Genomic DNA, 27,863 nt, shown 5'->3' with positions numbered 1-27,863 from the left:
TTCTCATTTTACGTCTAACTCCAGAAGTAATACACTATACCTGTATAGTCTGAACCATTCTGTTTGTTAGCTCCAGTGCTGCCATTGCAGTGGAAGTACCAAAAGAAGCCGCTCCTCTTTGAAAGCCTCTTACAATACGGCCATCCTTTCGGTACTGCTCTATTGGTAACCACACCAAGTCTTTCAGACCTTGGACTGAAAATGAAGACAGAACACCATAGTTAAAAAGTTCTCTTAGATATGCAGAATACCTTGAGAGGAAGTGAAAACAAATGTCAACATTGTTTGTGGGGGTTTTTTTGTTGGGTTTTGTTTGGTTGTTTTTTTAAAACAACTGCCATACATGTCTGAATAGAAATAAGAATTAACTTACCTAACTGCACTAGCGAATGCATAGGCCCTACTCCTCCCAAAATTCCTGGTAGCTGGTTTTTCTTTATATCATTAAGCCACTCACTGATGGCATAGGAGAACAACTTATCCACACCTAATAAACTAAAGTGCATAAAATTATTATTTTTTTAAACATACAATTCCTAATAAGACAAATGCATTATTCATTGAAGTAAACAAAGACTCATTTAAACAAAAGGAAAGCTGTTTTCAGGTGTCATCTTTTGCTGCTGTTGGCTAACCCAAGCGTTTCATGTGTATGTGCTTCATAAAACAGAAGTTCAAGAATGCATAATCACATCCAGTTCAAAAGGAAGTAAACATACAACTAAAATTAGGTGAGTTTAGCACCAAGACTAGCACATATTTTAAATACTGTCCTGAAAATAGATGTTCTTCTTGAACGCTATATATATAACAAAAACTAGAATGAACAAATATTTGTAAAGTCAAAAAGCATCTTGGATTTTAGAAGTGCATCTTATCAGAGAATTTGCTTTTTGCTTGCTACGTTCACTTCTTCACCATAGGACTTGTTCAATTCGCAATACCAATGTTGATCTACAATTCCATGTCTGGAAACTTACCCATGTCTGTAACAAAGCCTCTTCAGCTTTAATTCTGAGCAGTTCAACTGAGCAAGCCCAATAAGAATCCCAGCTAGTGTCCCCTGTAAGTGAAATAGTTTGTTATCACAAGTTTACTCATCCTGTACAATCTCTAGGTGAGAAATAATTTCAACATCTCAACTCTTATTGCACATATTTCTGTCTAAACTGATTCTCCCCCAGTCTCCCAAATGCTACTTATTACAGTGATATGAATTATGTTATGTGAAAACTTGCAAAAAATGGAATCTGGCTTAATCAGCTACTCTAAGAAAAACATCTGGATACAAGAGGGCTTCTTCAGAAATATCAAGATATAACAAATTATGTAACATAGTTCCAGGCATTCTAAAGCTGCTATTTCATGTTTTGATTTCTTTGGCAGCAGTGCAAATTGAAGAAGTTGATGCTTTTACTTGTCCATATTTTGATACTGATTTGCCATGACAAGGTGCAAATCTGGTTGTGCAAACAGGATTTTTTTGAGGTCTGCTCTGTAAACTCAGTATGATAACCAATACATATTTAAAAAAAAAAATATGAACTTTTTTTACTCTGTATTAGATTCTGCCATTGCCACTGAAGTCCATACATTACCAGACTGCAACGGAAGGAAACGAGGAGAAAAAAAAGACAATACTTTATTCTGGTATTAATAAGGAAGAAAATAAAATGCACAATTCTGCCATCAGACAGTGGTATCATCCTTTGCGGGGCACCCCAGCTGTGTAGAAAGATTTCCAGCCAGTCACTGACTTGATAAATGTGACTTTCAAGTCTCATTCCAAGTTAATCATACCTGGAGGATCCACCCCCTAGTTTTCAAATTAAGAGTGAAACAAAGTTAAACTTTACTGAAACTAAGGAAAAAAAAAAAAAGAAAAAAAAAAAGTGTTCTACATTTCTCAAGATCACATCAATAATGAGTAAGGAGCACAAAAATATACCCCAACTCATGGGGGGAAAAAACCAAAACAAGTAACATCAATATTTTATTCTACAGCATCAGCATTATACACAAACCTGATCCATTGATACATGTTTGCCATGGTAATCAAGCCGTATTGGAACTTCTGATGTAAAACGAAATTCTCTGGGATATACAAAGGAAATTTTACAGTGAGAAACATGAAAAGGAAATAAAATTATCCTTCCAAAAAGAAACCCATGGTTTCCCATCCTACTGGAATAGGATGCCATACCCTTTTCCGTAAATCATAAAACCTCTAGTTACTGTGTTAGTACTTCAGAGTAGGTGTACAAAGTAGCAAGGCAAATTCAGCTTTTCTTGGTTTATTAACATCTAGTCAAGATCAGCATTTATAATAAATTTAACAGTCCTGCAGAAGTGCTACTAATCTTGCAGGTAAACATCTTCCCTCAATTTTCACAGCATGAATTTCAGTTACAAAAAAAAAAAAAGTATGGCTAATGATGGTTCTGTGGGCAAAAATTAGCCCTGCAGCTGGAACTTATTAAAAAATTCTGTTGGTGATGTACGTGATGAAATAGGACCACAGTCATTCTCTCATAATTTGGCTCTGGACTGCTTGCCAAAGCACACATCTGTTATTAGAGGCACTTATGATCTGAATAGAGAAGAAAAAACTTCGGCATAACAAACTGCAATTTTTAAAATCACTTGCCAGTCAGGACTACATTAGAGTTTCTCTTGTGATATTTTAATCTTGTACCTCTCCCATGATATCCTTTCCCTTTATATACTCTCATCTCTGGTTACATTAGATCTAATTTACATTGTTAAACATAAGAGTACAAAGACTGCTCTTTTTATTTATTTGTAAAATATCTCATTACTGGTTCTGTACATGGCAGAGCTTCAATTAATTTTATTTTCTTGTGCACAGTAGTGTGCAAAAGTTAATTAAAAAAATCATTAGTTACCTTCCAGTGATAGAAAGAAATATATTTCCACAATCAGTCAATAAACAAACAACAAAATGCACTTTGGCATAAGGTCTGAACAGTTTATCATCACACTTTCTTAAAACATTCAGCAGAACAGCTGTGTGTCACTGGAAATTTTGTAACAAAAGTTTACCTGAAAAATACTGGCTGATCACTGTATGATGTCACTTCTTGTGAGAAATGATGATCATCTCCATTAACCACATCCATAGAATCAGTGCTACCATTTTCATTTGCTTGCTTGTGTGATGAGAAAGAAATGACTGGACTTGGGTCCTTAAGGCTGCTGACATGCCTGGGCAAGCTACATGTAACTTCAGCACCAGGAGACTTTTTAACTAAGATAAGAAGTTATACACAGTAAACTGACTCATATTTTTCACAGTGATTACAAAAAGATTGTGGTTATACAATTGCTGTGTCCTTAGGAAGCTCTAATGCTTATTAATAGAATTACCAGTAGGACAATATTTAAATTCTCTTAGTAAGATAATATCTTAGTTATCAATAGAAATTATTACAAGAAGCTTAAGTTGAGGTTTATGCATCAGCATAAATACTCCATCTAGTTTTAATGGCGGTATTGCAGAGTACTTCATTAGCTATGCATTTCAGTATGACTTCTCAACAGAAATAGGTAAAGTATAGCTGCTAACAAACTCACAAATATAGTTAATAGGGAAATATGCTTTTCAATATACACTGGTTTTTGCATCAGATAGTGTAGTTGATTAGAAGTACTGCTTTAACTGTATACATACATTGTACTGCTTATTTATGATGCTGAACTCTGTTCCTTTCTCTAGGGGTTACACAACTTCAAGCTATTAGACAGACATACTCTTTTATGCAAGAAGTAATAAATAATGTATTTGTTTTATCTAGTAATAAGTCCTAATATTATATACACAGTCCTCAGTTTTTTCAGAAGTTCTTATTAAATATGCTCCAATTTTGGTGAAGCCTTTTATACAATGGAGATCCCAGGTGCTGAATACCTTTGTTGGTATTTATAATATACAAAACTAAAATACCCAAAGTTTCTGTGTTCTAACAAATTAGCTACTAATGCTGGGGTTTGGTCACTAACGTAAGTTTTTTACACGCATGAGATTCACATGTGAATTTATAGACATGTACATACATTAAAGGAGAAAGAAGCAGCACTTGCATATTAGATTTTTGAAAAGTATACCTTCAGGATCTGGAGTAACTAGGAGTTCTACTTCTGTAGAGAGGCTAGTGAAAAAATCCTTCAGGAAAAACAAGGCATCCTAATGTCAAAAATAAAAAACAATCAGGTTAAAAAAAAAAAAAAAACAAACCCCCCCCAAATTCTCTACAAAATATTATCTACTGTTCCAGCTCTTTATTTCTATATTTCTATACAGGTATGAATCAAAACACATTTCTTCTTTTTCATCCTTTAACACCTGCAGAAGACACACAGAAATCTAGGACAGAAACCAGAAAGACCCTCTTGGTCACTGCCCCCTGCTACATATAATATGATTTCATAATCTATCTAGCTCTGTCTCAAAACTCTAGGGTTGTATTCATCATCTCTACTCTCATTTTGGAGACTGTTGTAGAACCCAAGTGTTTTAATGGCTATAAGCTTTTCTCTCATTTCCAGTAAAATGGTATTCAAGTATAGTTTATATTCATCTCTAATACTGCCAATGTCAGACAAACTATTCCAGATTAGATCTCACCACTGCTTCATTAAAAGTCATTAATATCTCTGCTGTTAATGTCTTGAAGTTATTACATCCCATTGTCTTTTTTTGACAGATGCATCCCACTGGTGCCTTGTTCATCCTATCATTAATAACATCGGGACTTCCTTTTCCTTTTTGGTTTCCAACTGGTAAGCGGACAGCTTAAGTAGTAATAACAAGAATTTGTAACATGACTGCATGCAGTTCTGTGCTTCCAAGAAAGCTGTGGTTAATTTTGCAGAAGTTGTAAAGGTGAGTTTTGTTTATGGTACAAAAGACAAAAGACTTGGAAAAGTAAACAAGAGGGAACATATTTCCTCACTAGATGGCAGTATTCCCATGACATTTTTCTATATGGAGTTATTACAAACTATTCAGAGTTCAATTTTTCTAACAGTAAAATGAAAATCTGGTCTCTAACGTGTTGAATGAAACAGAAGATAGGTATGGAACTCATAATTGTGCTCTTGAAAAAAATGCGTATCTCTGTAGATGACAAACTAAGAAAGAAATGCCTCAACAAAGAGTAATAACTGCCTTTTTTTTTTTTTTTCTTTTTTTTGCATTGGCACAACCAACCTGGTCAATATTGAGGCGAAGTGGCATTAGTGAAACACGTAAACAACATTCCTGTGGGGATCTGCCAGACTCTGGACGGACATGTAATGCTTTAACTGTTAACTGAAAAAAGCAACAACATCAATAAAAGCAGTAACATTCACAATTATTACATCTTAGTACACTAGCTAGGAAAAACATTTACTGCAAAACACCTGTACTAAACTGATTCCACTTACCAATTATAAAGCTAGTATTGAGTAAATAACTTATCATGGATGTTATAAAAAAGAAAATTAAAATAAGAACCCCCCCCCAAACCAAATTCATAAATCCTTTATAGAACCAGTAAGACTACAGTATATTGTAAAACTACAACTCTGCATGTGTACTGAAAAGTCTAATCATACTCATAACAAGCAGATGTTTGTTCAAAACCAAAGTGTGGAAGGTAACAAAGTAGTCCTGCATACCTACTTTTTTTTTTTTGAACTGACAGAATCTTAAAAACATTAATACCTGACATATTAATATTCAAACTGACTTTTAATTAGTTTTAATATCCACAAGGAGTCAAGCAAATTACTATCAACAAGTTATATTACTTCAATGTTCCATGACCTCACGTTCCTTCTTCTGCAAGATTAAGAAATGTATACAATCCCCACAATGATAGTCCAACCACTATAATTATAATGAATTAACATATTCCATAACTGTACCATGTTTGAATGTGCTTTTCTGGGCATTTCCTTACTGCAGTAGAGATAGAGAAATTTATTCATCTGTGATGTAGCTAAGCGATCTCTAATCTCCAGGTCTTGAACAATAAAAACCTGCCGTGACACTGGCTGCTCCAACAGACTGGATTCACCTTCTGCTCCACCTGGAGGGTATACCTCATGCTGGAATTTCACCTTTTAACAAGGAAAGAAAACTAGCATAATCGGCTTCAGTTAAAAACAACCTTAAACAATAGAATACTGCTTTAAAAAAAAAAAAACAAACCAAAAAACAACAGAAACAAAAAAACCCCACAACACACATGAGAACTTTAAAAGCTGTCTACTATTTTAAATTTGCAGGAATAATATTAGGATTTCTGAAAACTATTCAGTTTTTTGTGCATCTAGCAGTAGAAATCTTCCTACTCCTAGTTCTGTATATGTTCATCTTTTAGGATGCAAATTCGAGCCAAAACAAAGAGTCAGTGTAAGACAAAGAACAAATTTTGCTTCTCGTTTTAGAATCGACTCTGCTTTTTCCTCTCAAGCCTGACATCTTTCTTACATCTTGTTGAAGCCTGTACCAGGCAATCTTGCAATTCTTGAATCCTGCACCTTCTACACTTAGGAAAGTAAGGTTTCTTCCCTACCAACACACTTCTCAAGTAGTTTCTTCCAGTCTCAGTTTCCTTTTTCCTTACTCACTTTAGTCCATATAAATTCTAATCCATTACCTTTCTTAAATTGTAAAGAATTCTGAATTCTCTCCTTTTCCTCATCTCTTGATGCAGTTGTCATTTTCAGTCAAAGACCTGTGGTTACCTACAAATCATTCCCTGTCTCAGTAACCCCCATAGCATCCTTGCCTGCCATGTTATAAAGCAGAGCACACATAGCAAGCAGAACAGTGGCCTCTACTGGCCAGATACTGAGATGTTAAGAAACACTGCATTTAAGTGCCCTGTACTCAGGATACACGAGATAACGAACATTTTAAGTGTTGAAGAGAAAAACAGATGTTTATCAAACACTGCTCAGAACCTTTACGTTTTTGACACTCTTCTTTTCTCCTTAATTTCTTGTTTAAATATTATGATTTTTGTTGTTGTTGTTGTTGTTGTTGTTATTATTATTAAGCCTTATACCAAGTTAGGGGTATACAAGTGGGGGGGGGGAACCCACTACTTTATGACTCAGTACTAACACCAACTCATTAAACACCTGCAAATTAACAGATTGCTATACTTCTACATATGAAGTTTTCCATGTGGAATATGAAACGCTTCCTTTTTTCCTCTTTTTTATTGCAATGTCATGGTTTTTCTAGAAAAGGCTAAAATAAGTATCAAAAATTTCTGGCAAGTTTGAAGTGCTAATGGATGAATTTTCAGCTCTAGAAACATATGTAGAATATAAAAGACATTTAGTTTTATGTCGTACCTTTCATGTTTACGGAAATGTTTGAGAAAACCTTATTTTAAAAAGGTTTTGCTATTGATCCATTTAACATGAAATGTGGTTAACTCCTGGACGATATTCTTCACAGTGCCAGAATCAAGCATCTAGTTTCTATGTTAGAGCTAAACACAGGCTTTAAAACACAGTAACATACTTATGCCTGAAGGGTGCTAAATATGTTAGGGGAAATGCAGGAATGATATTGTGATACACCTGGATGTTAATACCGAGTTATCATCAACTGATACACCAAGTGTCTCAACAGATCTACATCCCAGTTATTTTGCTAGAACATTTAATTTCGTAAGAGGTATATCAATTCAGGGTAGAACGGAAGACAGAAAAACAGAACGGAAGTTCTAAAACATGGTTATAATTAACAAAAACTTTAAGAGTATTACAATAAATATCCTTCATCTTTAGAAACATGTTTATTCAGCAAATAAATGATACTATGTTAGAAGAACAAATACATTTTTTGTTAAGTTCTAAATTCATCACCTTCAAAGTGATTGCTTAGATGCAGACATTAATGGAAGAAATCCTACTGAATTCTAATAGAAAGCTGTTATCAAACGGATGTAACATGTAAAGATATTCACACACAGACGGTCATGGCTGTTTCTGTCATTCACCTTGCTTAACTGTATTTCCATTAGGAAGTCCGGGTTTCTTCCTCTTCCCCCACATGCTGTACTCCGTCCATGCCTTGTTGGTGTATGAGAAGGAGAACTATGGGGACTTCTGGGGAAAATAAAAAAGAAAAATACACTTTCACAGATTAAACAAAGCTATCTCACTGTTAATCTAACATTAAAAGTGTGTATGTTTCACTGGATATAACTTATTAGTATTTTAATGGTTACAAGAGAAAAACACTAGAAAATTAAAAAATACTGGAAGTTCTGTTACTGTTAACTAAATACTTTCTTTTTATTGTTCAAGTAATGCATACTTAAGCAGAATGCTAGGTGTATGCTTCCCACCAAATTAATATTCATAAAACATTTCCTAAATTTTGGCTGTGATAATATTAATTACTCTTTAGCTTACATGACATCCTGAAAACCAGGCTCCAGCTACCATAGTGATAGTCTTTTACAGTCCTTAAGCCCCTATCTCTTCAGGAAAATTTAACTTCAAATAGAACCCTTAACAGCAAACCCATCCCTCCATCCCCCAAAAACCACCAAAACCAAATCCAGCTTGTCCAGGTTAAGACACAGGAAAAATACATTCTGGTATGTGGAGCTAAACTGAGTAAGAAGATTCTAGATGATCTTTAAGGTCCCTTCCAACCCAAACCATTCTGTGATTGATTCCTTGTTAGGAGTGAGCAAAGAAGCAAGCGAGGGAGACTTGAGATTGAATAGTGAGATTAACTTCAAATCAAAGGAAAATTAAGTATTTTTAAATGTTCTAATCTACAGAATTAAATCAGACACTTACATGAAACTTTTAGCTGGAGATGTTGGTGGTGCAGTCCCAAAATCCCTTCCACCGTAAAGATGCCAAATAAGAGAGATTTCCTTTACAACATAGCGTACCACAGGAACAGGAAAATGAAGGGGAGCTTTGCTTGTATCTGTTTTTTTTATAGGTTGGCTGAAATGATTTTCCTTTATGATAATTGCATCATCAACCATTATTTTGATTACTGGCTCCTCCTCTTTTTCCTAATTAAAAAAAAGTATATAGCATTGAGAAGGTGAAATCTGCTTTCTTTATTGAAATGTCTAATTCTTTCCTATGAAAAGAAAAGAAACTATTCTGTACGCCTTCTAAAGCTTATACAACACAGGCTTGGTTTAGGAACGATTCTTATAAAGTAACTTAAAGATGAAAGCACATAAAAATAAACTTGAAGCTGAGAAGTAGTTAAAAAAAAAAAATCCTCATCCAAACTGTAAACTAAACAAAAGAAGAGTTGAAAACAAACAAAAAACCCATGGAAAAGTCCAGACTACCATATTAGCACTTTCAAAAACAAGTTCAAAGATAACTGGGCAAATACGCTTCTAATCAGGGATCTAGAACTACTTCTGTCTATTAAGAAGAATACAACCAGAGATACTATGAAAAACACAAACGCAAGCTATTTTCAGAGTTTGAGTATAGTTTCCTAAATTTTTTAATGCAGCAGACAGACAGTGGTGTAAAGTGACACACAAGCTTTTCTCTGAGGTTTGGCAAGGATCTTAGGCCCATAAAAGCATTGAAAGCTTAGACTATAAGAGAAATGAATAAAAGATTAGAAGATGTACAAAGCTGCCGTTTTGATAAATACTGTATTTTGCTTAAAACATTTTTTTCCTAACTATGCCATTATTCTAAGTCAAAATGGGAATGATAAACATGACTAAAACGTAGGGAAACTGCCAATATAGCTTAACGTAATATTCAGATCAGAGAACAATTACATATTGCTGAGATATAGAAAAATCATACATATTTGAAAATACTTGCATTCCTTCCTAACAGTAACAACGCATGAAGTCCTTTCAAACAGAAAGATTATTTTTCTGCTACCCTGCCCACTGATAAAAATATCACTAAGCAATCACAAAAAGCTATGAACTCTAATTTGTCCAGGTCTTACATAGGCTTTTCTCTAATTCAATTTATACATGGATATTTTTAGTAATTCTCAGTTTCTTACAGCAACAGCAACTTTGGGCGCAAAAAGAATGCAGAAATCATCACTTTCTGCGGGAACATCTCCCATGGCCTCATTTATAAGGTGATGGGTGAACGAAGCATAAGTGGGACTTGGATCTTGTGAGACATTTCCACTTTCGTCTGGAAACAGGAAGAGATCTGAGCAAGATGGCTCCTGAGTTTGAGATCTGTCATCCAAAACCCCTGGGAGTTGAAGGAGGGTGGAAAAAAACACGTTTCAGTGGAAAAATCTTCACAAAATATGAAAATATGAACAAAATAACCTAACAGTCAACTAAAATTTGTTACTTCAATTACATCAAGGGAATTTGCTTATTGTATCTTGAATCAATTCATACTACAAATAAAATACAATTTTTAAAAATTTATCTACTGTATGGTTGAAAGTGATTACAATATAATCATAACTAGTTACTAGTAGAGATGAACTGACAAAATACAGAAAAACTACTTGTAAAAAACCCTGCGGATAAAAAAAAAAACCCAACATTTTTTTGTCCAAGTTTCTCATTCTGGTAGTAAGACCACAGCATCAATAACTTTCAGTACTGTACTGACTGCTCACCTTCCACCATCAAAAAGAGGACTAGACATCATGGAAATAGTGAAATTCTCTATTTGCAGTACAGAATCCTTAGCCAGTTTAAACCTGGATTTAACTCTAGCCATAATGCAGAAGCCATAATCCTGTGATAAAATCAATTATCTTGTTCCATCTGCTAATTGAAAGATTTCTTCATAGCTAGAAGTTCTTCTGTGACTCAGAACTGTACCTCCTGTACTGCCTTCATACGCAAAATAGAGGGTTTGATTCCTCCACATTACAATATGCCACATAAACTTACACCCATACTAACTTATACTCCTAGAGAATTTGGGGTCTTGACAGAGTTCCACAAAGTCAGATTCATTCCTTGCTGTTTTCAGTATCTCAGTAATGCGTGTTTGGCTAGAATCTTAAATTACTTTTGCATTACCGTTACAAAAGCAAGAATCTGTTTGATAGTTTGAAGACTTCAGACATCAAAGGTACACCCCCATTCTTGTTGCAGCATCTCTACATACATAAAACTTTCAATCCCACTTTCCTTCCAGAAAGGTTGTACTTTATGTGTACTTATGCCTCCAGAGGATTCTTACCATTAGACTCTGGCTTCATGGCAGAAGCAGTCTGTTGAGTCTCAATTTCCTCCATTGCATCACTCATCAAATCCCGTAAAATCTGTTGCTCTGATTCAGCAAGGATTGGTCCGTGGGAAGATGGCTGGCTAAAGGTCTCTACCTGTAGGAGAGGAACTATACAGTTACATCTTAAAGACAATGGCAATATCATGCTGAATAAGGTTTTGCTAGAACGGGTTGATACACAGCTCTTAAACTGTAAGAGGTAACACCTTAACTTTACAAATAATCCAGTGAGCTGAAACTCCGAGCTAGAGGATTCATAAAGTAGGTTAGATCGTTGTGGTTCAGGGTATTTAGATCATCAGAGTACCTGGACAGCTTGTATATGCCCTGGAATTCTTTAAGTAAGAATAAAGTACAATAGGTAAACAGCACAAAATATTTTAAAATATTAAGTAGTAACCAAAGCAGAAAAAAAAGGCACTATTTTACTCTCAAATGTATTTTAAGTTAGATGCAATCTGTTAATTTCTTTGCAGGAAATCTCATAGTCTTTGGAAATAGGATGGGAATATCAAAATTAAAACATATTACCAGGAAGCATAATGTTAAGTTGACATTATTTTGCCATTTTATACCTTCATTTTTGGCTTGCTAACTCCACGTTTAATCTCTGTCTTAGAGGGTGGATGTAAATCACCATAACTTGCAATATATTGTATGAGATTCATTAGTGCAGCACATGAATCAGAGCAGGTACGAATATGGATTACATCACTGGAACAGTGCAGCTCAAAACGTGGTTTAGTCTAGATAGCAACAATAAAAAGATAAGAACACACTTCAAATCAGCCTAAGGTTCTGTAAAAACAACATCTATACAAAGTTATTTATAAATTAATTTACCTAATTAGAAAAAAAGGACTTCAAAAAATAGTACACAAACTGAAAAACCCTCCTTGATTCTAAGTATAATAAAATAATTTTCAAATCACAATCTGTCATGGAGATTCTACATTTTATTTTATTTGTGATTAAATACTTACTCTTTCCCCATCAGAATCAGATTTTACTGCTGTAATTGTTAGTTCCAGCAGTCCCATATCCATAACACGAACATAATCTAAAAGATATTGAGTAATAAATAAAAAAAAAAATTAAAAAAAATTAAGACTTAATAACAAACATCATCCTTACTATGTATTTTTGTTTATTAAACCACTAGAAAATAGCTTGAGTGTAAAAAGGGATCCTTTTTTATCAAAATTTTTTATATCTCTGCATTTCCTTCTTTTATGAGGATTACTCTCAGAGTTCAAGTTTCAGCTACTCAAATCAAGAACGCAAATCTTTTCAATCCAATATATTACTCCCACTGCCACCATCTGTGTGCAGTGTAATCTTTTAAGATATTTATCCTCATCCCATCTGTGTGAGTTAGAGAAATAGAGGCACACAGAAGTTGGGTGACTAAGCATCCAAGCAGTTTTTTAGTTGAAGTGAGAGAGAGGACATTTTCACATTGTACTAACCTTTCAGTACTATGTACTTATTTCTCTTCTTTCTTGTTTAAACAAAACAGGCATATCTTTACTCTGTCCTTCACTAGAGATCTCTTACCTAAGCTAAATACACACGTTTGTGGGCACAGGGTTTCATTATTTCTCCAATTAATTTGTTAAATATTGATTCAAGTTCCTTAGTCCTCTAAGGTTGTTACTATATGAATGAGAGCAAACTGGTCGGTATGATTCTTTTCAGAACCTAGGACTCTATGCCATATAACGCCTTTCAAGTTCAATCATTTAGAATGTATATGTCAAAATGAGATCTCTTTTCTATGAAGATTTTTTCTGTGCCAATTCCAGTTTTTTAAAAATACGCTTTTTTCAAATACCCATTATGGAACTGTAACAAGAAAATGAAGGACTTTTAAGTTGCTGTTCTCTGACATACCTCTGCATCTACAAACCCAAACTAGAGCACTCAGCTTTTCATCAACACTACATTATTCATTCATATTCAACTTGCTGCTCCTTATCTCCTCAGACCTCTTCTTCAATAACCTTTATATATGCTGAATATGTCTGTAATTTTGTTTCTTTAGGCTCTGCAATTTATTAGTCACATCTAAAACATTCTTACCTCTATGGAGGTTCACCGTAACAGTATTGCACTTGTCAGACAGATGCAAAGCAGCTTCATCTAAAATTATCCTAAAAGATAAAAAAAATAAAAATGAAATAAACGTGCTAGAGAAATGCTGTGCAACTCACCAGACAAAAGAAATTACTACCGAAAAAGATATTTAAACCCACAAATATATCTAGCATGTTTTAAATCCAAAAGTCTTCACTTTAACCTTTCGCAATTTCCAAATCCATTGGTAATCAACCACTGCAAGATATTTTTGCTGTTGCTAATTATATTTTATTTACATTTCAATTTATGTATTTGATCTTTCCTAGAATAAAAAGCAATGCTTTTGGCATACAGAATTAACACTTATTTCATTTTTTGCCTTTTTTTCTTTTTAATAAAGTAACACACACCTTTGTTTCAAAGGTAATTTGTAAGGTTTTATCAATAGAAACAAGCAACGTGGCAGATGTTTCACATCAGAACAGGTATAACAGAATGAATATTCAACTAAAGTTGCAAGAAAACTATTGTAAAAGTTACAGATAAGTTCAGTAATCACTAAATATTTCCTTGATTAATATACTGTCTCCAAATCACAAATCTTTAAGAAATCTTAAGGTGCTACTAATTAACAAAATAGACAAATTTCATTTCGGGACATCTTTCAGCCATATTAAAAATTGCAGAATTACACATGAGCAAAGTATATTTCAAAAGTTCAAACCAGTGTGATCATTTACACAACATGAATGCTTCCTAGGTCAAAAAAGCAGACAGACATTAGAAGTTTTACAGGAGCTTCCATGTTTCACAATCACTTAAATTATACCTGAGAGTAGAAGAGGATTTATCTACTGCAACACTGCTGGAAATGCTGAAAGTTTCAACAGTAAGTAGAGATCTGACTGGCAAAAACAAGGGCCTAACAACAAATAGGGAAAAAAAAAAATTAATACTCTATACCTATTTAGAAGTGCAACCAAAGTCTTACAGGTTACCTAACTAGATCTTCACAGGCCTAGGCAAGTGCTTATCCCACTTTAAATTGCTTACAGTTTAAGGGATTTCTGTTATGTACTTTTTGCAAAAAAGCCTAAATAAATATTCTTTACAATATGCAAACTCAAATGTTCCTAAAGAATAAATATATAGCTGCAGTGCCACCAAGTGACATACACTTGCATTTTACTTACCTGTAATCAAGAGCACAACTCCACAGATGTACATGAAAAGTTGTAATTGTAGCTGGAGGATTATATCCCAGAACAGGTTCATCAGAAATATTCAAAAAATATAGAATCTAAAAGTCACAAACATATTATTATAATACTTCAATATCTGTTAAATTAATAAACAGTTATGCATTAGAAAAGAGAAAGTCTGTAACAGGTATGACAATAAAATGTTTGATTAGTAGAAGGAAAAGGCAGTGAACAACCTCAGATATTCAAAGGTGCTTACCCAGGATCTAAATATAGAAAAGAATGGAATGTGAACAGGGCAAAAAATACAACATCCAAACCATGGACTCAAAGGTATGGAAAAAGACCAATACACAGATGCCTAAGTGGCTCCTTGTACAATGCCTGACAATCCATTTTTAAAGCATTTGCCAAATACAGTCTCATTCACCTTTCTTTGCAGTTATTATGACAGTGTTAGTATTTTCTTTGTTCTCTTTATCTGAAAAGCCAACTTTTCTTGTAATATTGTATATTGTTAAAGTTATATTCAAGTTATCTTTCTTTTTGGTTGGGGGGGTAGGAAATATGCTCAAAATCAGAAGTATGTACACATGCAGTGTATATACTGCTTTTTCATGTATTACTGCATAAAATAAACTCCTATCTTCCTCTTTAGGATCTGTCATAGTTCTCTCTCAAATCCACTAACACTGTAAGAGTTCTTCTTAAATTATTCCAAGCCTAGGGCATACCAACACTGCTAGCCTTTTAATCATCTCCTCTACCTACTTCTTTGGCCAATTTTTTTTATTCGTTCTCCCCCCCCCCCCCCAAAAGATTCTCAAGTGCATTACAGGCAACGTTAACTGAGCAAAAATTCACAGTGCAAATAAGCAACACAGTGTAGAGCAGGCTACATGAACACATAGGAATATCATGCTGAGAAGAAAGTAATGACACAGCAGAGTGCAAAGCACCAAGTTCAGCTCCATGCAGTTATACAATAAAAATGCATGTAAAAATAAGCATACCATACATACTGGAGGATAAGCAGGATAAGCCTGAATGTCAGGGTCTACTATCTGTAATCCCATATGGTGTAAGTCCATGCAACTATACTGCTACTGTGCTAATGGCATGTCCTAGCTCATGCATGTTTACACACAGCTTCCAGGTCAAAGGTCTCTAGCCCTGTTTGCTACGCTATACCTGTGCATCCACACATACCAGTACAACCCTTCTAATTCAGAATTTTGCATTACAAGCGTTTATGTAAACTGCTGCTTACTACTTCCCCAAAATCTTCTTCTCCATAACTGCTATTCAAACGATGTAAAACAGGAAACAGACAAGGGAGAAACGGGACTTGAGGAATGAAGTGAGCAAAAGGCAAAAATACAGAGATGCTTTCAATGCTGCAAGTAGCTTATTTGTTTGTTTTGAGCATGGTTTTTATGTCAAGAATTATCTAAGTACTTGGATAGCATTGGACTACTGAGATTTTCCATCTGAACTTTTAAAAAACCAACCAACCAACCAAACAACAACAAAGACCCCCCCAAACCCCAGAATCTCCCTGACATGTTGTGGGCAGAGATTTAGGATGATGAGAGAACTGCAGCAAATGAATACACAACTAAGAATTTAAGAGCAAGACTACAGCCTGTCAATGGTCTCAATGAGAGACAAGAACGTAAGTAAAGGATAAGGCTTTCAGGAGCAGAGTAAGATAGTAAGACACAGCCTAACACAAAGACTTTCCATCAAGGTTTAGTTTGATACTTAAAGCAGTTGTTAAAGCAATGAGACTGAAATTGAAGATATAGTCCAGAAAACTGTAGCAACCTGACCTGTTCATGCCAGCTTAAACCTGAAGGCAGTACTCTGTGCTGAAGGGTGGCTCCTCTTAGTCCAACAGCAACTAGAAATTCCTGCACAAGAAAGTTGAACGAGTTAGTTTACATGAAATACATGTAACTATTTGACATGTAGATTATGAAACACAGTCATCCTTCTGCTCCCAGAATCTCCAAGTGTCTAGAAATGAAGAAAGGACTGGGCCAGGATTAAACACTCAAAAAATATTGCTTCCTAATACAGAAACCCTGGCTAATACAGTCTAATACTTTTTGCAACAGAATAGTTTAGAAATGACAATTTTGTGGTGGTAATAGGAAGGCAGGCTACCTGTTCATTCATTCTGGGATTCACCAGGAATTACCAGGAGTATTAACCCAATGTACTTGTTTCTTACATTGTTCAAATCTTAGTCAATTAAGCCCCCATGACATTGTGCTGGTCTGCAGATTCCTTCTTCTCTAGATAACTCTACCAACCTGCTCATCACCACTATGCCAGCTAAGAGGTCACCTTTTAGACACGCTAATGAATGCTACTGTCAAAGCCAAACATACCACTCATTTACCAGTGCCACTCCAAATAGATAAGCAAAGGCTGCCTATTACATGACACTGCTAGTAAGCTGAGCAGGAAGCTTTTAACTCCTTCGTATTTGTTCCTGTCTGGTTTGGCACCAGATTAAAACTCAATCAAAGAAAAACAAGAAAAAGGTCAACTGACCAAGAAATGCATTCAGTAAAGAAATATAGTGTTATCAGCAAAGTGCAGCATTGGAAGAATTAGTAAATTATGCTGATGCTTAAATTTTACAATGCACCCAAAAGATTCTAACAGCAAATTATAGTTTGAGGATGAATGGCTCAGAATTATATGGTTTCTTCGTCTATAACCGTTGTAACCCCATATCTAGATGCTTCCATATAAACTGAGATAACTCATTTTATAAAAGCACAAATTTGAACACAAACCTTTGTATTGCTCTCTATTTTATCTGATTGGATTTTGACTGCAACGGTCAGCATACTTGGACAATCCACTCCTACACCATCTGAAGTAGTCCTACTAAGACCATCTTCTTCAGAAAAACAAATAGTAGGTTCTAACCAATGGGGACGTATTGTGCTGGGCAGTCGTACCTCAGAGGAAGGGACAACCCCGTCTACCATACCTGCAAAGAAATTTTAGAAGAAGTTACCTCGCGCTTCAAACCTCTTACTGATGAATAGCTAAGGAAAATCCTTTTTATGCTTAATGCCTTTAAAACTATTTTAATTACTGAAGTTAGTCATGCACACTAACAATCAAAAATTGTGAAGGGGAGGTTACAGGTGATCCAGTATTTAACACCATGGTTCTAGCTGAAATCTTCAATGTGGCTATAGGGTTTGGTTTTTTTATTTGCCCAACAAAATGACAAAATTGAAATAAAGGACAGAAATCTATGGGTTACACAGAGACGTAGGAATATGTCTCTCCTTTTCATTTTATGAGGTGGTGCCAGGTTAACCTCTAAACACACAATAATTAAGCCTTGCACTGAAAATCCATTAACTTGACTACCACTGATTCAGAGACATTTGAGGGGAAAACCTTAAAAGGTTTAACTACATGAGGGTTACCAGCCATACAAACTACACAGTCAACTTAAAATTCTTCACCTGCTGACTACAATTAGCTACCCAGGAAAGATACAGCAGCCACTGGTAACCTGTACCTTTTCTAAATTAAATAACCAATTACATGTAGGAAGTGTGTACTCTTATAATAAAGAACAGTCTGTACAGCTAATTTTCCAGAGGACCGCAATATCTTTAAAGACCAGCAGTTGCCAAGGAAAGTTTGAGCTATACTCTAACTAAGTAAATACAGTTATCGTGAAGTTGTATTACTGTAGCATTAGCCATGAACTAAATCTGTTGTGCCAAATGATACACTATCAGAGGAAAAAAAAAAAAAAAAAAAAAGCAGCATTTATCCTAAAAAACTTCAAGTTTATCTCATTTCAAATTCAGTCCCAGAGCCACCTCAGTCCCACCCCTACCTTGATGATATAAATTAAGGCTGCTGGAATGGAGACAAACATAGTGTCTGTCCTCAAAGCCTTCATATTTAGTCACACTGAAAAGTGAACCACTGTTGAACTCAATCCAGAATTCTCCATATTTTCCTTCCAGTGTATTTCCATCGTCCTGCTGAACGAAGAATAGAAATGATAAAATGATTGCTTGCTGAATTTGCTGCAGTTAGACAGTCTAAACTAACATAACACTTGCTACTAATATATATATATTTCCCTGCTTGCATTTAGTTGTTCTCATGTAAAGCGAAGTAAACAGAATGGCTAAAATAGTGTTGCATTATTGTCTAGTTATAGTACAGTAGTAAGAAGATTACAGAATTACTGTTACAAACACATGTTCCTTCCAAAAACAGTACATACAGCATGAAGGGGATCCCATGGTCAAAACAACAGAACAATTTTTTCCAGGCCCAGTGTCTCACCTTTACATCTGTGAATATTGACACTAATCCATGTGTCACATTTAGCAGAACAGACAGAAAGCTTTGTGAGTTCTTATTCTGAGAGTCAAGCTTTTTCCTTCTGCGTGAACGATAGTTTGGATCAACAGTGGAATAATACTGTAGTGTTTCTTCCTCAGATCCACTCTCATCATCTAATAGATAAAATGAAAAACAACTAACTCTCTAGCTAACACATATTATGCCAATAACTCATTGTTTTTCCATCAGTAATGCAATTCAATTTCACACTTATTTTAATTTAACAGAAACCTATGTTTTCTCTTCTAGGTTCAAGTAAATCTTCTCTTATAAGTTTACAAATTCTTTCCACTATCAGCTTGATCACTTCAGCCAATTATGCATTTGAATCAGTACAGTTCTAGATGATTTATTAAGTGTATTACCATAATGAACTGCAGATTTAAATTGACTAAAGCTGTCTTTACTGAAAGTGTTGATGAGCTGGCTGGCCACAGATAGTCCAACACCATAAGAAAGGTTTTCAAATGTTTCTACAGGAGATGGAGCTGTGGGTTCCCACAACAATAAATCATTGCTGATCCTAGGAAGAAATAAGTTATCAATTTATTTATACAAAATAATTAAATAAATAATTAAAACAAAATAATACATATATTTATACAAAATATATGACTATATTGCCACTTAATATAAGCTCAGTCAAGCAATATTTCCTTTGCATACTTCATATAACAGATTTCAGATTTCATAAACAAGGAAGAGAAAAAAGTTCAAGAGCACAAGAAAGAATAATGTATTAATGAGTAAAAGCAATAAATGAAAGTAACTTTTTTTCTGTAATTATGGTACAAACATATCAAAGTCTAACATTTGACAGTGACACAAAAGCCTCTATTAGTAGGTGTATTTAGCTCAGTAGGTTGGAGGGGGGGCGTGACAAAACCCTATTTTGATCATATCAGTTTTCAAGCAAAGCTGGAGGAAACATTAGTTCTTTTGATTTCAAGTGAGTCTGTGTCTGGCAGGGTAAAGACATGTGACATTCCTTACGGAAGTACACCAATAGAATATTCAATGAAAGGTTCAGCTTTGCCACTCTGGAAGTGAAAAAACGATTCGGAAGTAAAGTAATGCCTATCAGAGGCTAAAATAGATCAGCATCTCTCTTTATGTAGTTAATGTGCAGCATAAAACCTATTTTTTAGTTGATTTAATCTAGTTGTATTTCTTTGGTTTTCAGACAGAAAACTAACAGAAATAAATGCTGAACACCTATCTGTAAGTTGGGTTCACTTTCTCTACATTTTTGTAAGCCTTTGTAAGGCTTACAAAACTGGGTTGTTAGGGTTTGCTCCCCTGCCTGCCTTACGGACTCTTAATTTTTAGGTGGAGAATCACTGAATAAAAAAGAAACAATAACATTGAATGCAACCTGTTTTGAAATACAATGATCTATTTATAAAGAATTTAGAAAGATTAGAGCAAAATGAAACATCGCAAACAGATAGCTGAACAAAGTATTTACTGAAAGCAAAAGACTATTTAACTTTACCCTTTGTTCACAAAATCTGCCAAACACTTTTTAGCAGCTTGCGGCTATGGCACCGATCAGATATTTGACACAGTGGCGTCTCTGATGTTAACTTGGAAGAATATTTATACTGTATTTTATGTTCTTAGAAAACTATACAAAAGAATTCCTGCTATAGCTGCTCATTTAATTGCTTTTATCAATAATGAATACAGAACTAAAAGTACAGGTCATGATAACCAAGCAAAACAATTATCATACTTGCCTATTGTAAAGTTTTTCATAAAAACTTTTGTTTGGTAATGTTAAGTGAATGTTTGGTAACATGAGTTCCAGTACATAATGGGAATTGCTAATTGTTTTATCCTGAAACTCAGTCATTTCAACCACATCTCCTGGCATCACCATCTGAAAGAAAAAAGAAAGAAAAAAAACCCAAGAAAACTCTCAAGTGAAAAAAAAAAACAAAACTGTAAGTCAGAAGATGCATATAAAGTAGTGAGAATATATTAATTTTGTCTACCATAAGCACAAAGCAGTAACAAAATTTTATAGTACCTCTTCATTTTCAAACATGACCCTACGTGAAGAAAAAGGAGAAGGCTCTGGTCTTCTAATATCACAGACATCCTTCAAAGAATGAGACCCTCCTTCTTCTTCCTCTTGAAAGTTATTATCACCTTCTTCCTCCTCAGCTGCTATCCTTTCCAGAATAGAGTGCACAGCCAGAGGGTTTATTTTCAATACAATCCTGACATTGGAGAAGTTATGCAGAATAAGCCATTAGAGATGCTTAGAATTTTTATACTGAGGCACAGTCACATGTCCCCTAGCTCTACTAGCTAGCCATTAAATACACATAGACTAAATAGCTCAAAGACCAGGATTTTTTTATTAGACAATAATGTATTTTATTAGACAAAGTGATACCATTAAGAAAAACACAAAACTTATAGGCACAAAGTGACATGAAAAAAGAACCACCAGGAAAAAAGCATACACTAACCTTTTCACAACTCCATCAGGTGACAGTTAGGTGACCTAAGAAAAACCTAGCGCTCTCCCAAATAATTCTTGTACCACTAGACCATCAACAGCTATTAAAAAATGCTCTGCTACATGACATAGTGGATTACATATACACACTGTTATAGAAAAATTTACTCGTACCATCATAAAAGAAAACCATGCTGAAAAAAAAGGTCTATACAAACATGCTGTCAGAAAGCCACTAAATTTTATGGCAAAAAACATATGTGGCAAATTCTGTGGCAAATCTAAAATTGCCTCTTTAAACATCTTATTACATGCCACAGCTGTTAGGTCCTTCTGTTCAGTAACTCTGAAGTATTGTATTGCCTTATATGTGATATAAGCTGCAGTAATTCAGTCACAGTATAATTATCCTTATTGTTGTTACGGCTTTATACCAGCTTATAGTAATATTTTGAGGCAAAATTCAACAGATTTTTTGTTTGTTTGTTCGGTATTCAGTCTTAAATGCAAAAGTAAGAGAAAAGGTAAAGTGACAAAAAAAAACCCAACAAACAAATGGGAGAACATTTCAAGTCTCTAATCATTCACCTAACTTCCACTGAAATTTACTCAAGTCTACGCAGAGACCATTATACATTAAAACCATCTTGCATTGTTATAAATGTAGAAGTTGGGTTTTTGGGGGTTTTTTTTGTTTTTTTTTTTAATAAATTCCTGGGTTCTTTTCAATAGCTACATGTTCTTTCTTTGCAAATTATTTTAAAGCATTTACCACACAGACAGTCTGCATTTAGATTAGAAAAATAACAGTGATTCATAAAAATCCAAACAATCCACATTAAAAAATAAAACATTATTTTACCGAGGCCAGTCAAAATTGTCTGATGATGATGTTATATCTCCATCTATGCCACCAGACACTTGAAAAAATTTTATTGGAGGTTCTGCATTATCTTCTTCAAATGAACCTGAGTAGAAAAAGATATTTTAAAAATTAACACAGGAATGACAACTGCTAACTTCAGGTTGCCCACTCCTCAGGCTGGAGTCCAACAGGCTAACTTGTCAATGCTATTACTAAGATACTTAACCAAATTTTTTCATCATTTCCTCCAAAAATTAAATATCAATTTTTAGAAACAAGAATTATTTCACATTATCTTCTAGCTAGCAGCAGTTAGAAAACCAGATGCTTCTAATGCATAGACATCTGCATTTACATTTGTAGCATCGCTACATTATGTCACAGCCTTGAAAAGTACATGGAATGACAAATCAGCAAAGAAGGCTGCAAATAGAAACCAGTCTCAGATTTATTACTTTCAAAGATATTAGAAGCATAAAAGTATTAAAGTTCTCAATGACAGTTATTTAGGACATCATTCACTTCATTTCTAGACTAGACTTGAGATTCCTAGCCTGCATAGCTGTAGTATCCCCCTACAAATCTACAAAACTTACCCTAACACCATGATAAGAGATCCCAGAGATATACCAATTTGTTTCAATTTAGGGTAACATTGTAACAGAAAATAACAGAAATACTAGCTCAGATCTCCAAAACAGGAATGCAAGCACTACACCTACATACATTAAGCCTCCCCTCCCAGTAGTATTATTTTGACTTATGCTGATATTTAGTACAGAACACTAAACCGCAGCAGAGATATCTGCTCCAAAATTCAGGTGGAGAGACACTTTCTGTGTTAATACATATGAGAGGACCTTTGTCTCAGCTACATAATATCTGGGAAAATAAAAAAAGAGTATCTGAATATAATGTTAACATTCTTACCAGTTAGCTCTTTAAAGGTAAGCTCTAATTTAACTTGTTCTGGAGTTGACCCTCCTATAAACTCAGTTTTAAATTCCATATCTGTAAATTCAAGATGAAGAATCTCCTTCTGAAGTGATTTCTTAAACCATGGTCCTCTTTCCTGATCTGACCGTAGGTCAGGTATTGGGAAACGAACAGAGAGATTTAATGCTGGGGCAGTGACTTGAACTGAAACTTTACAGTTTGCAGGAGTATGTGAATCATCCAGAAAAACTTCAGTAAATGCTTTATGCTAAAAACACAAAGTAAAGGAAAAAAAAATCTAAATTAGAGAAAATAGCACTAAAAATTACTATGGGGAAAGCTTTTGACGATGTAATATCTAAAAATGAAAAATATTAATTTTTCATATATCACACAAAACACACATACTAGGACCAATTATTATTACTCTTAGAATATTCTTCTATTATTGGTGCTGTTAAAATACTACTTACTTATAAGTCAAGTATTTGCAGAGGTTAGCAATGTTTCAAAAACATGGCTATCTTTGTATTTTTTTCTCTTAAATTAGAGTGAGAGTACCAAAGGATACCCAGCTGCAGCTAGGAAATATGTCTCACAGATTTTAAAACAAACAAACCAACCAACCAACAAACAAACAAAACTATTGTTGAGAAGCCAGGAACTACTATCATGCATATTTGCCCCTTTCAGTAAGTCATGACTTCCAGCTCCTATCACTGACGTGTCATTCAAAACCTCCCTGAGTGTAGCTTATTGCTGACCGTCATTGAAAAGAATCAAACTTTCAGGACATAACCATATTGATAGAAATTACTGATGTTTTTACAAATCTTTTAAATGAGGATTCTCTGAAGTAAGTTTTGAAGACTAATTTTTCTGTAATCAACCAATGCAGCAATAAAATTACATGAAGGTATTTGTTCCTGTATAGAAAATCAGTTACTTGCATTAAACCTTCCCCATGTTTTTTTATGAACATTCTTCAAGTTTAATGTTATTGTGTTAACTATACTAACACTTAAATCCTGCTGATCACCTGAACCAAGACAAACAAGCTCCAACTTCTTCTGTTCGTCTTCGATCACTAGATTGCAATGCATATGTTCCCCATCCTTTCTATTACCTACCCTAAAAGCAGACAAGGCACAGCAGAGGCAACTAGGCTGACTGTGACACCTAGAGTTTTCAATATAGAAGTGGAATTGTAAGCAACAGTTTATATCAGCTGCTGAAGGGCATGATGGGACAGATTAGGGATTAGAAGTCAGTCAAGATTCCTCTTTTTTGCCCAGTTCTGCTTTCTTCAAGAAGCTGAGAACTTATGCAGTTTGTGAAGCAGCTACCATTGTCTTTAGGTCTGTTATCAAGCATGCAATCACTGAATCTAGAATGAGTATCTATGTCAGATGGCTACTGTTCTGCATCAGAAGTAAAAAAACAAACAAACAGAAAAAAACCCCAAAAACCAACCAAACAAAAAACCACAACACCCCACACCACAAAAAAACCAAAACAAAAAACCCCACAAAAACCCCCAACAAAACCAAACAAGAAACCCCAACCACCACAAATCAATCAGAATTATTAGCAATCTCAGGCTTAGTGCCATCTTGCCTTCCTCCTGCAAAAAATCAGCAAGTTTATTAATCAATTTCACTTTTAACTTACCAGACTTACGTGCTTGTTGTAAGAAGCATACATGTGAGATGCCATCATCTCCACTGTAGTTAGTTTCTGTGGTTGAAGTAAGGAATTTAATCTGTCTACAATACTAATATCCAGCTCACAAAACACTGGACTTAACTTTATTTGTAACTCTGCTTTCTGCGGAACAGAACTGAGTCTCCCTTGACTACCCTGAAAAGAAAGAGAAAAAGCACTAAAATCCTTAAAAACAATATAGTGAAACAAATTATAATAACTGAGAGTTAAGGACTCTGTTTTACAAGAAAGATACCTTCTGTTAAAATGAACGGAATTAGACAAAGGCTACTATACAGAAACTTGGTGTCTTTAATCTCCCACCTTACCTGAGGTCCTCTGTTATCTGAATGCTTATAATGAAGCTGAAGGCATGGCACAGCATGAGAATCATTTCCTTCTTCAGAATGAAATGTCAGCAGCTTTAGAATAAAATAGATTTAAAAAGACTTAATAGATAAGGAGGAAAGAGCTGCCACAGGAAAAGATGTTTATGATACTTTACCTAGAACAGACAGTAGGTAACCCTACATTCAAGTCAGTGAACTGAGCCCCAGCCCAACTGCTTACTCAATCCACTTATTCGGCCACTTTACTGGATGTCTCTGACCATTAAAAGAACCGGAAGAATAGTCATCACCCAAAGAAACCTCCACATTGCTCAACTCCATCAGTTAGTTTTTGGAAAACATATACTCTAATTCCCAAACTGTCTTAAGCATATTTAAAAGAGAAGTAAACTAGCAAAGTCTGGCTACTTAATGCTATTCCTGTCAAGTATGACAGCAGTCCAGTTCACTATTTGAGCTTGCAATTAGAAGTTGCATCTTAAAACCACAACATAATAAAAAAAAAAAAGAATTAAAAAACCTTAAAATTACAACCATTTTAAAATCTAGCGTCCTCAGTTATACAATTAACATTTCTTTTCTATGGAAATCCCTGTATTTTTTACATACCTCTGTATAGTGAGGCTGAATGGAATGAGAGTCAGTAGAAAAAAGGCATTCCAGGAACTCCATATCCCCAATGGATAAATCAGTACTAAAACTTCTAGAGGCAGTCCTTTGTCTTTGTTCATAAGACACTTTGATGCCAGTACCTATAAATCTGAATTATGAAAATTCTGAATTATGAAAAGTAGCATAAAACAATAAAAATTATGAAAAGTCAAAGTTTAAATACTTAAAAAAGGATCACTACAATCCTTTTAAAAATCATTAAAACTGCCATGATTTCTTCAAAAATAAGAAGAAATTCTGAATAACAATTTCTGACTGTTATAATCTGAACAGATTATAGCTTTAGCAACAAAAACAATGGAGCTCACTTATGTTACATGTTCAACAACAGTCAGTGTAGAGAAATTTGTGAAGAACACTTTAGATATCTAACCCAAGCCGCAATTCACATAAAGCTGAGAATCTAACACATAGACAATGAAAAAGTCAAATGCCTCAGAAGTCTAAATTACATGCATAAAGTAAGAAAAGATATATACACCCTCAAATATTTCACTTCATACACTGTACTGGGATGGTAAAAACTTCTGGAAAAAAAGACTGTTGAATAACTTTATGACTTTGCTCACACTTACTTTTTATCCCCACTGATATACTATTTAGCCCCAAGTAAAACCCTAAGCTCCTTCAAGCAGAAATCCCTATACTGGAATAAAGATGGTCCTGTAAAATACAGCTATTTCTAAAGAAATTATTTACTTAATGGTTTTTGACTCTCTAGATTTCTGTGAAACTGTACTAAAACTAGTTTAATTTATGTATTGTTGAAAAAAGCTAAGTTGATTTTAATGTTTATGTACTTTTCTTCCTTTTTTTATTAAAAAAACCCAAACAAACAAACAACAAAAAAACCCAAAACCAAAACCAAAGCAAAAACCAAACACCACAGTCTTGGACAACAGATGTCAAACTTACAGGCTATATTGAAATTAACAAAGAAGTCTAATGCAATTAAAATATTAAGTGACACAATTCCTATGGAAATAAACTAACTTTATTCAAATGTACTTAAAAGATATTTTTGTTAATTGTATTTATTAATAAGCAAAGTTATACCTAAGGTGATCATGAGAACAAGCTTCTGCAAATACTTCTCGGAAGGACAGAAAATCTTCTGTTGAAAACTTAACTGGCTCAATCTTTTCTATTCGGGTAAAGAAATCCCGAGCCATTGGTGTCAATGGGTTAAGGTTCAGTGAACTTTCAGGTGGGGGTAAAGGGTCAATATGAAGTACAGACACTGAGAAAGTTCCAACTGCCAGTCTAAAAAGAAGCTCAGGTCTGGATTCATCCACAGAAACAGATCTGGATGGAATAGCTGAAATACAAAATTAAGTTCACTTAATTTTTCAGCAATAACACATTTATAAAATCATCTTACTTTTGATTTTCATTTCTTTTTAACAAGTTGCTGCGTAACAGTTCATTTCCACAATTACCTAGTGAGCAGAATGCAAAACAACATTTTAACTTACATGTCCTTCTTAAGGAAGTCTGGTGAACCATGTTGGCTGTAAGCGAAGAACCTCTTGGAGGTTGTAGTTCTTGTTTGTTACGATCAAGAAAATCACCCCAAGTTGGTTGAAGCTAAAACAAAAGTATATATGATCTTAAATTTGACAAATAGATGTTAGACATTAGATCAAACATAAATAAAGGAACAAAAAGAAAATACATGCATAAACAATCAACAGCATGCCATTTCATGGCATATTAGTGCCATGTAGATAAGCTTTAGTTTGGGCTACGCTTTTTAATTCTATGATTGTCTAACAACCACATATTTTTAAAGCTAAAGTTGCTCTCTCCGTGACCATATATTGTCCTCTTTCTCTGTAAAAAGCACAACTGTTTTCCATGGCTTTCATTAAGCAAAACATAAGGCACATAACAGATTTGGGAAAGACAGCTATATCAACAGC

The 27,863-nt window shown here is 34.5% G+C and overlaps 1 protein-coding gene across 5 annotated transcripts in view; it reads right to left on the bottom strand.

Annotated features, from left to right (window-relative positions):
• ATG2B (autophagy related 2B) overlaps nt 1-27,863 on the bottom strand; it is a 49,431-nt gene that overhangs the window by 6,418 nt on the left and 15,150 nt on the right. For 2 of the 5 annotated variants that reach the window (XM_030033362.2, XM_041127700.1), the window contains exons 10-40: nt 27,417-27,528; nt 26,998-27,259; nt 25,879-26,029; nt 25,249-25,341; nt 24,887-25,075; nt 23,210-23,483; nt 22,277-22,382; nt 20,977-21,169; nt 20,684-20,826; nt 19,310-19,467; nt 18,885-19,057; nt 18,424-18,574; nt 17,351-17,550; nt 16,373-16,453; nt 14,532-14,638; nt 14,168-14,260; nt 13,342-13,412; nt 12,243-12,319; nt 11,835-12,005; nt 11,212-11,353; nt 10,052-10,254; nt 8,842-9,068; nt 8,028-8,136; nt 5,932-6,126; nt 5,231-5,332; nt 4,126-4,204; nt 3,064-3,268; nt 2,025-2,094; nt 981-1,063; nt 374-495; nt 41-195 (exon numbers count right to left, since the gene is read on the bottom strand). In XM_030033362.2, coding sequence (XP_029889222.1) covers nt 41-195; nt 374-495; nt 981-1,063; nt 2,025-2,094; nt 3,064-3,268; nt 4,126-4,204; nt 5,231-5,332; nt 5,932-6,126; nt 8,028-8,136; nt 8,842-9,068; nt 10,052-10,254; nt 11,212-11,353; nt 11,835-12,005; nt 12,243-12,319; nt 13,342-13,412; nt 14,168-14,260; nt 14,532-14,638; nt 16,373-16,453; nt 17,351-17,550; nt 18,424-18,574; nt 18,885-19,057; nt 19,310-19,467; nt 20,684-20,826; nt 20,977-21,169; nt 22,277-22,382; nt 23,210-23,483; nt 24,887-25,075; nt 25,249-25,341; nt 25,879-26,029; nt 26,998-27,259; nt 27,417-27,528 — 4,497 coding nt within the window. Of the gene's footprint in view, nt 1-40; nt 196-373; nt 496-980; nt 1,064-2,024; nt 2,095-3,063; nt 3,269-4,125; nt 4,205-5,230; nt 5,333-5,931; nt 6,127-8,027; nt 8,137-8,841; nt 9,069-10,051; nt 10,255-11,211; nt 11,354-11,834; nt 12,006-12,242; nt 12,320-13,341; nt 13,413-14,167; nt 14,261-14,531; nt 14,639-16,372; nt 16,454-17,350; nt 17,551-18,423; nt 18,575-18,884; nt 19,058-19,309; nt 19,468-20,683; nt 20,827-20,976; nt 21,170-22,276; nt 22,383-23,209; nt 23,484-24,886; nt 25,076-25,248; nt 25,342-25,878; nt 26,030-26,997; nt 27,260-27,416; nt 27,529-27,863 lie in introns of those variants that run through there. The other 3 variants (XM_030033380.2, XM_030033371.2, XM_041127703.1) reach the window with 3 other exon arrangements.

Source organism: Aquila chrysaetos, chromosome 2, assembly GCF_900496995.4.
Source record: "Aquila chrysaetos chrysaetos chromosome 2, bAquChr1.4, whole genome shotgun sequence".
NCBI lineage: Eukaryota > Metazoa > Chordata > Aves > Accipitriformes > Accipitridae > Aquila > Aquila chrysaetos.
Note: the sequence above shows the minus strand (reverse complement) of the source record. Positions and strands in the feature narration are given on the sequence as shown.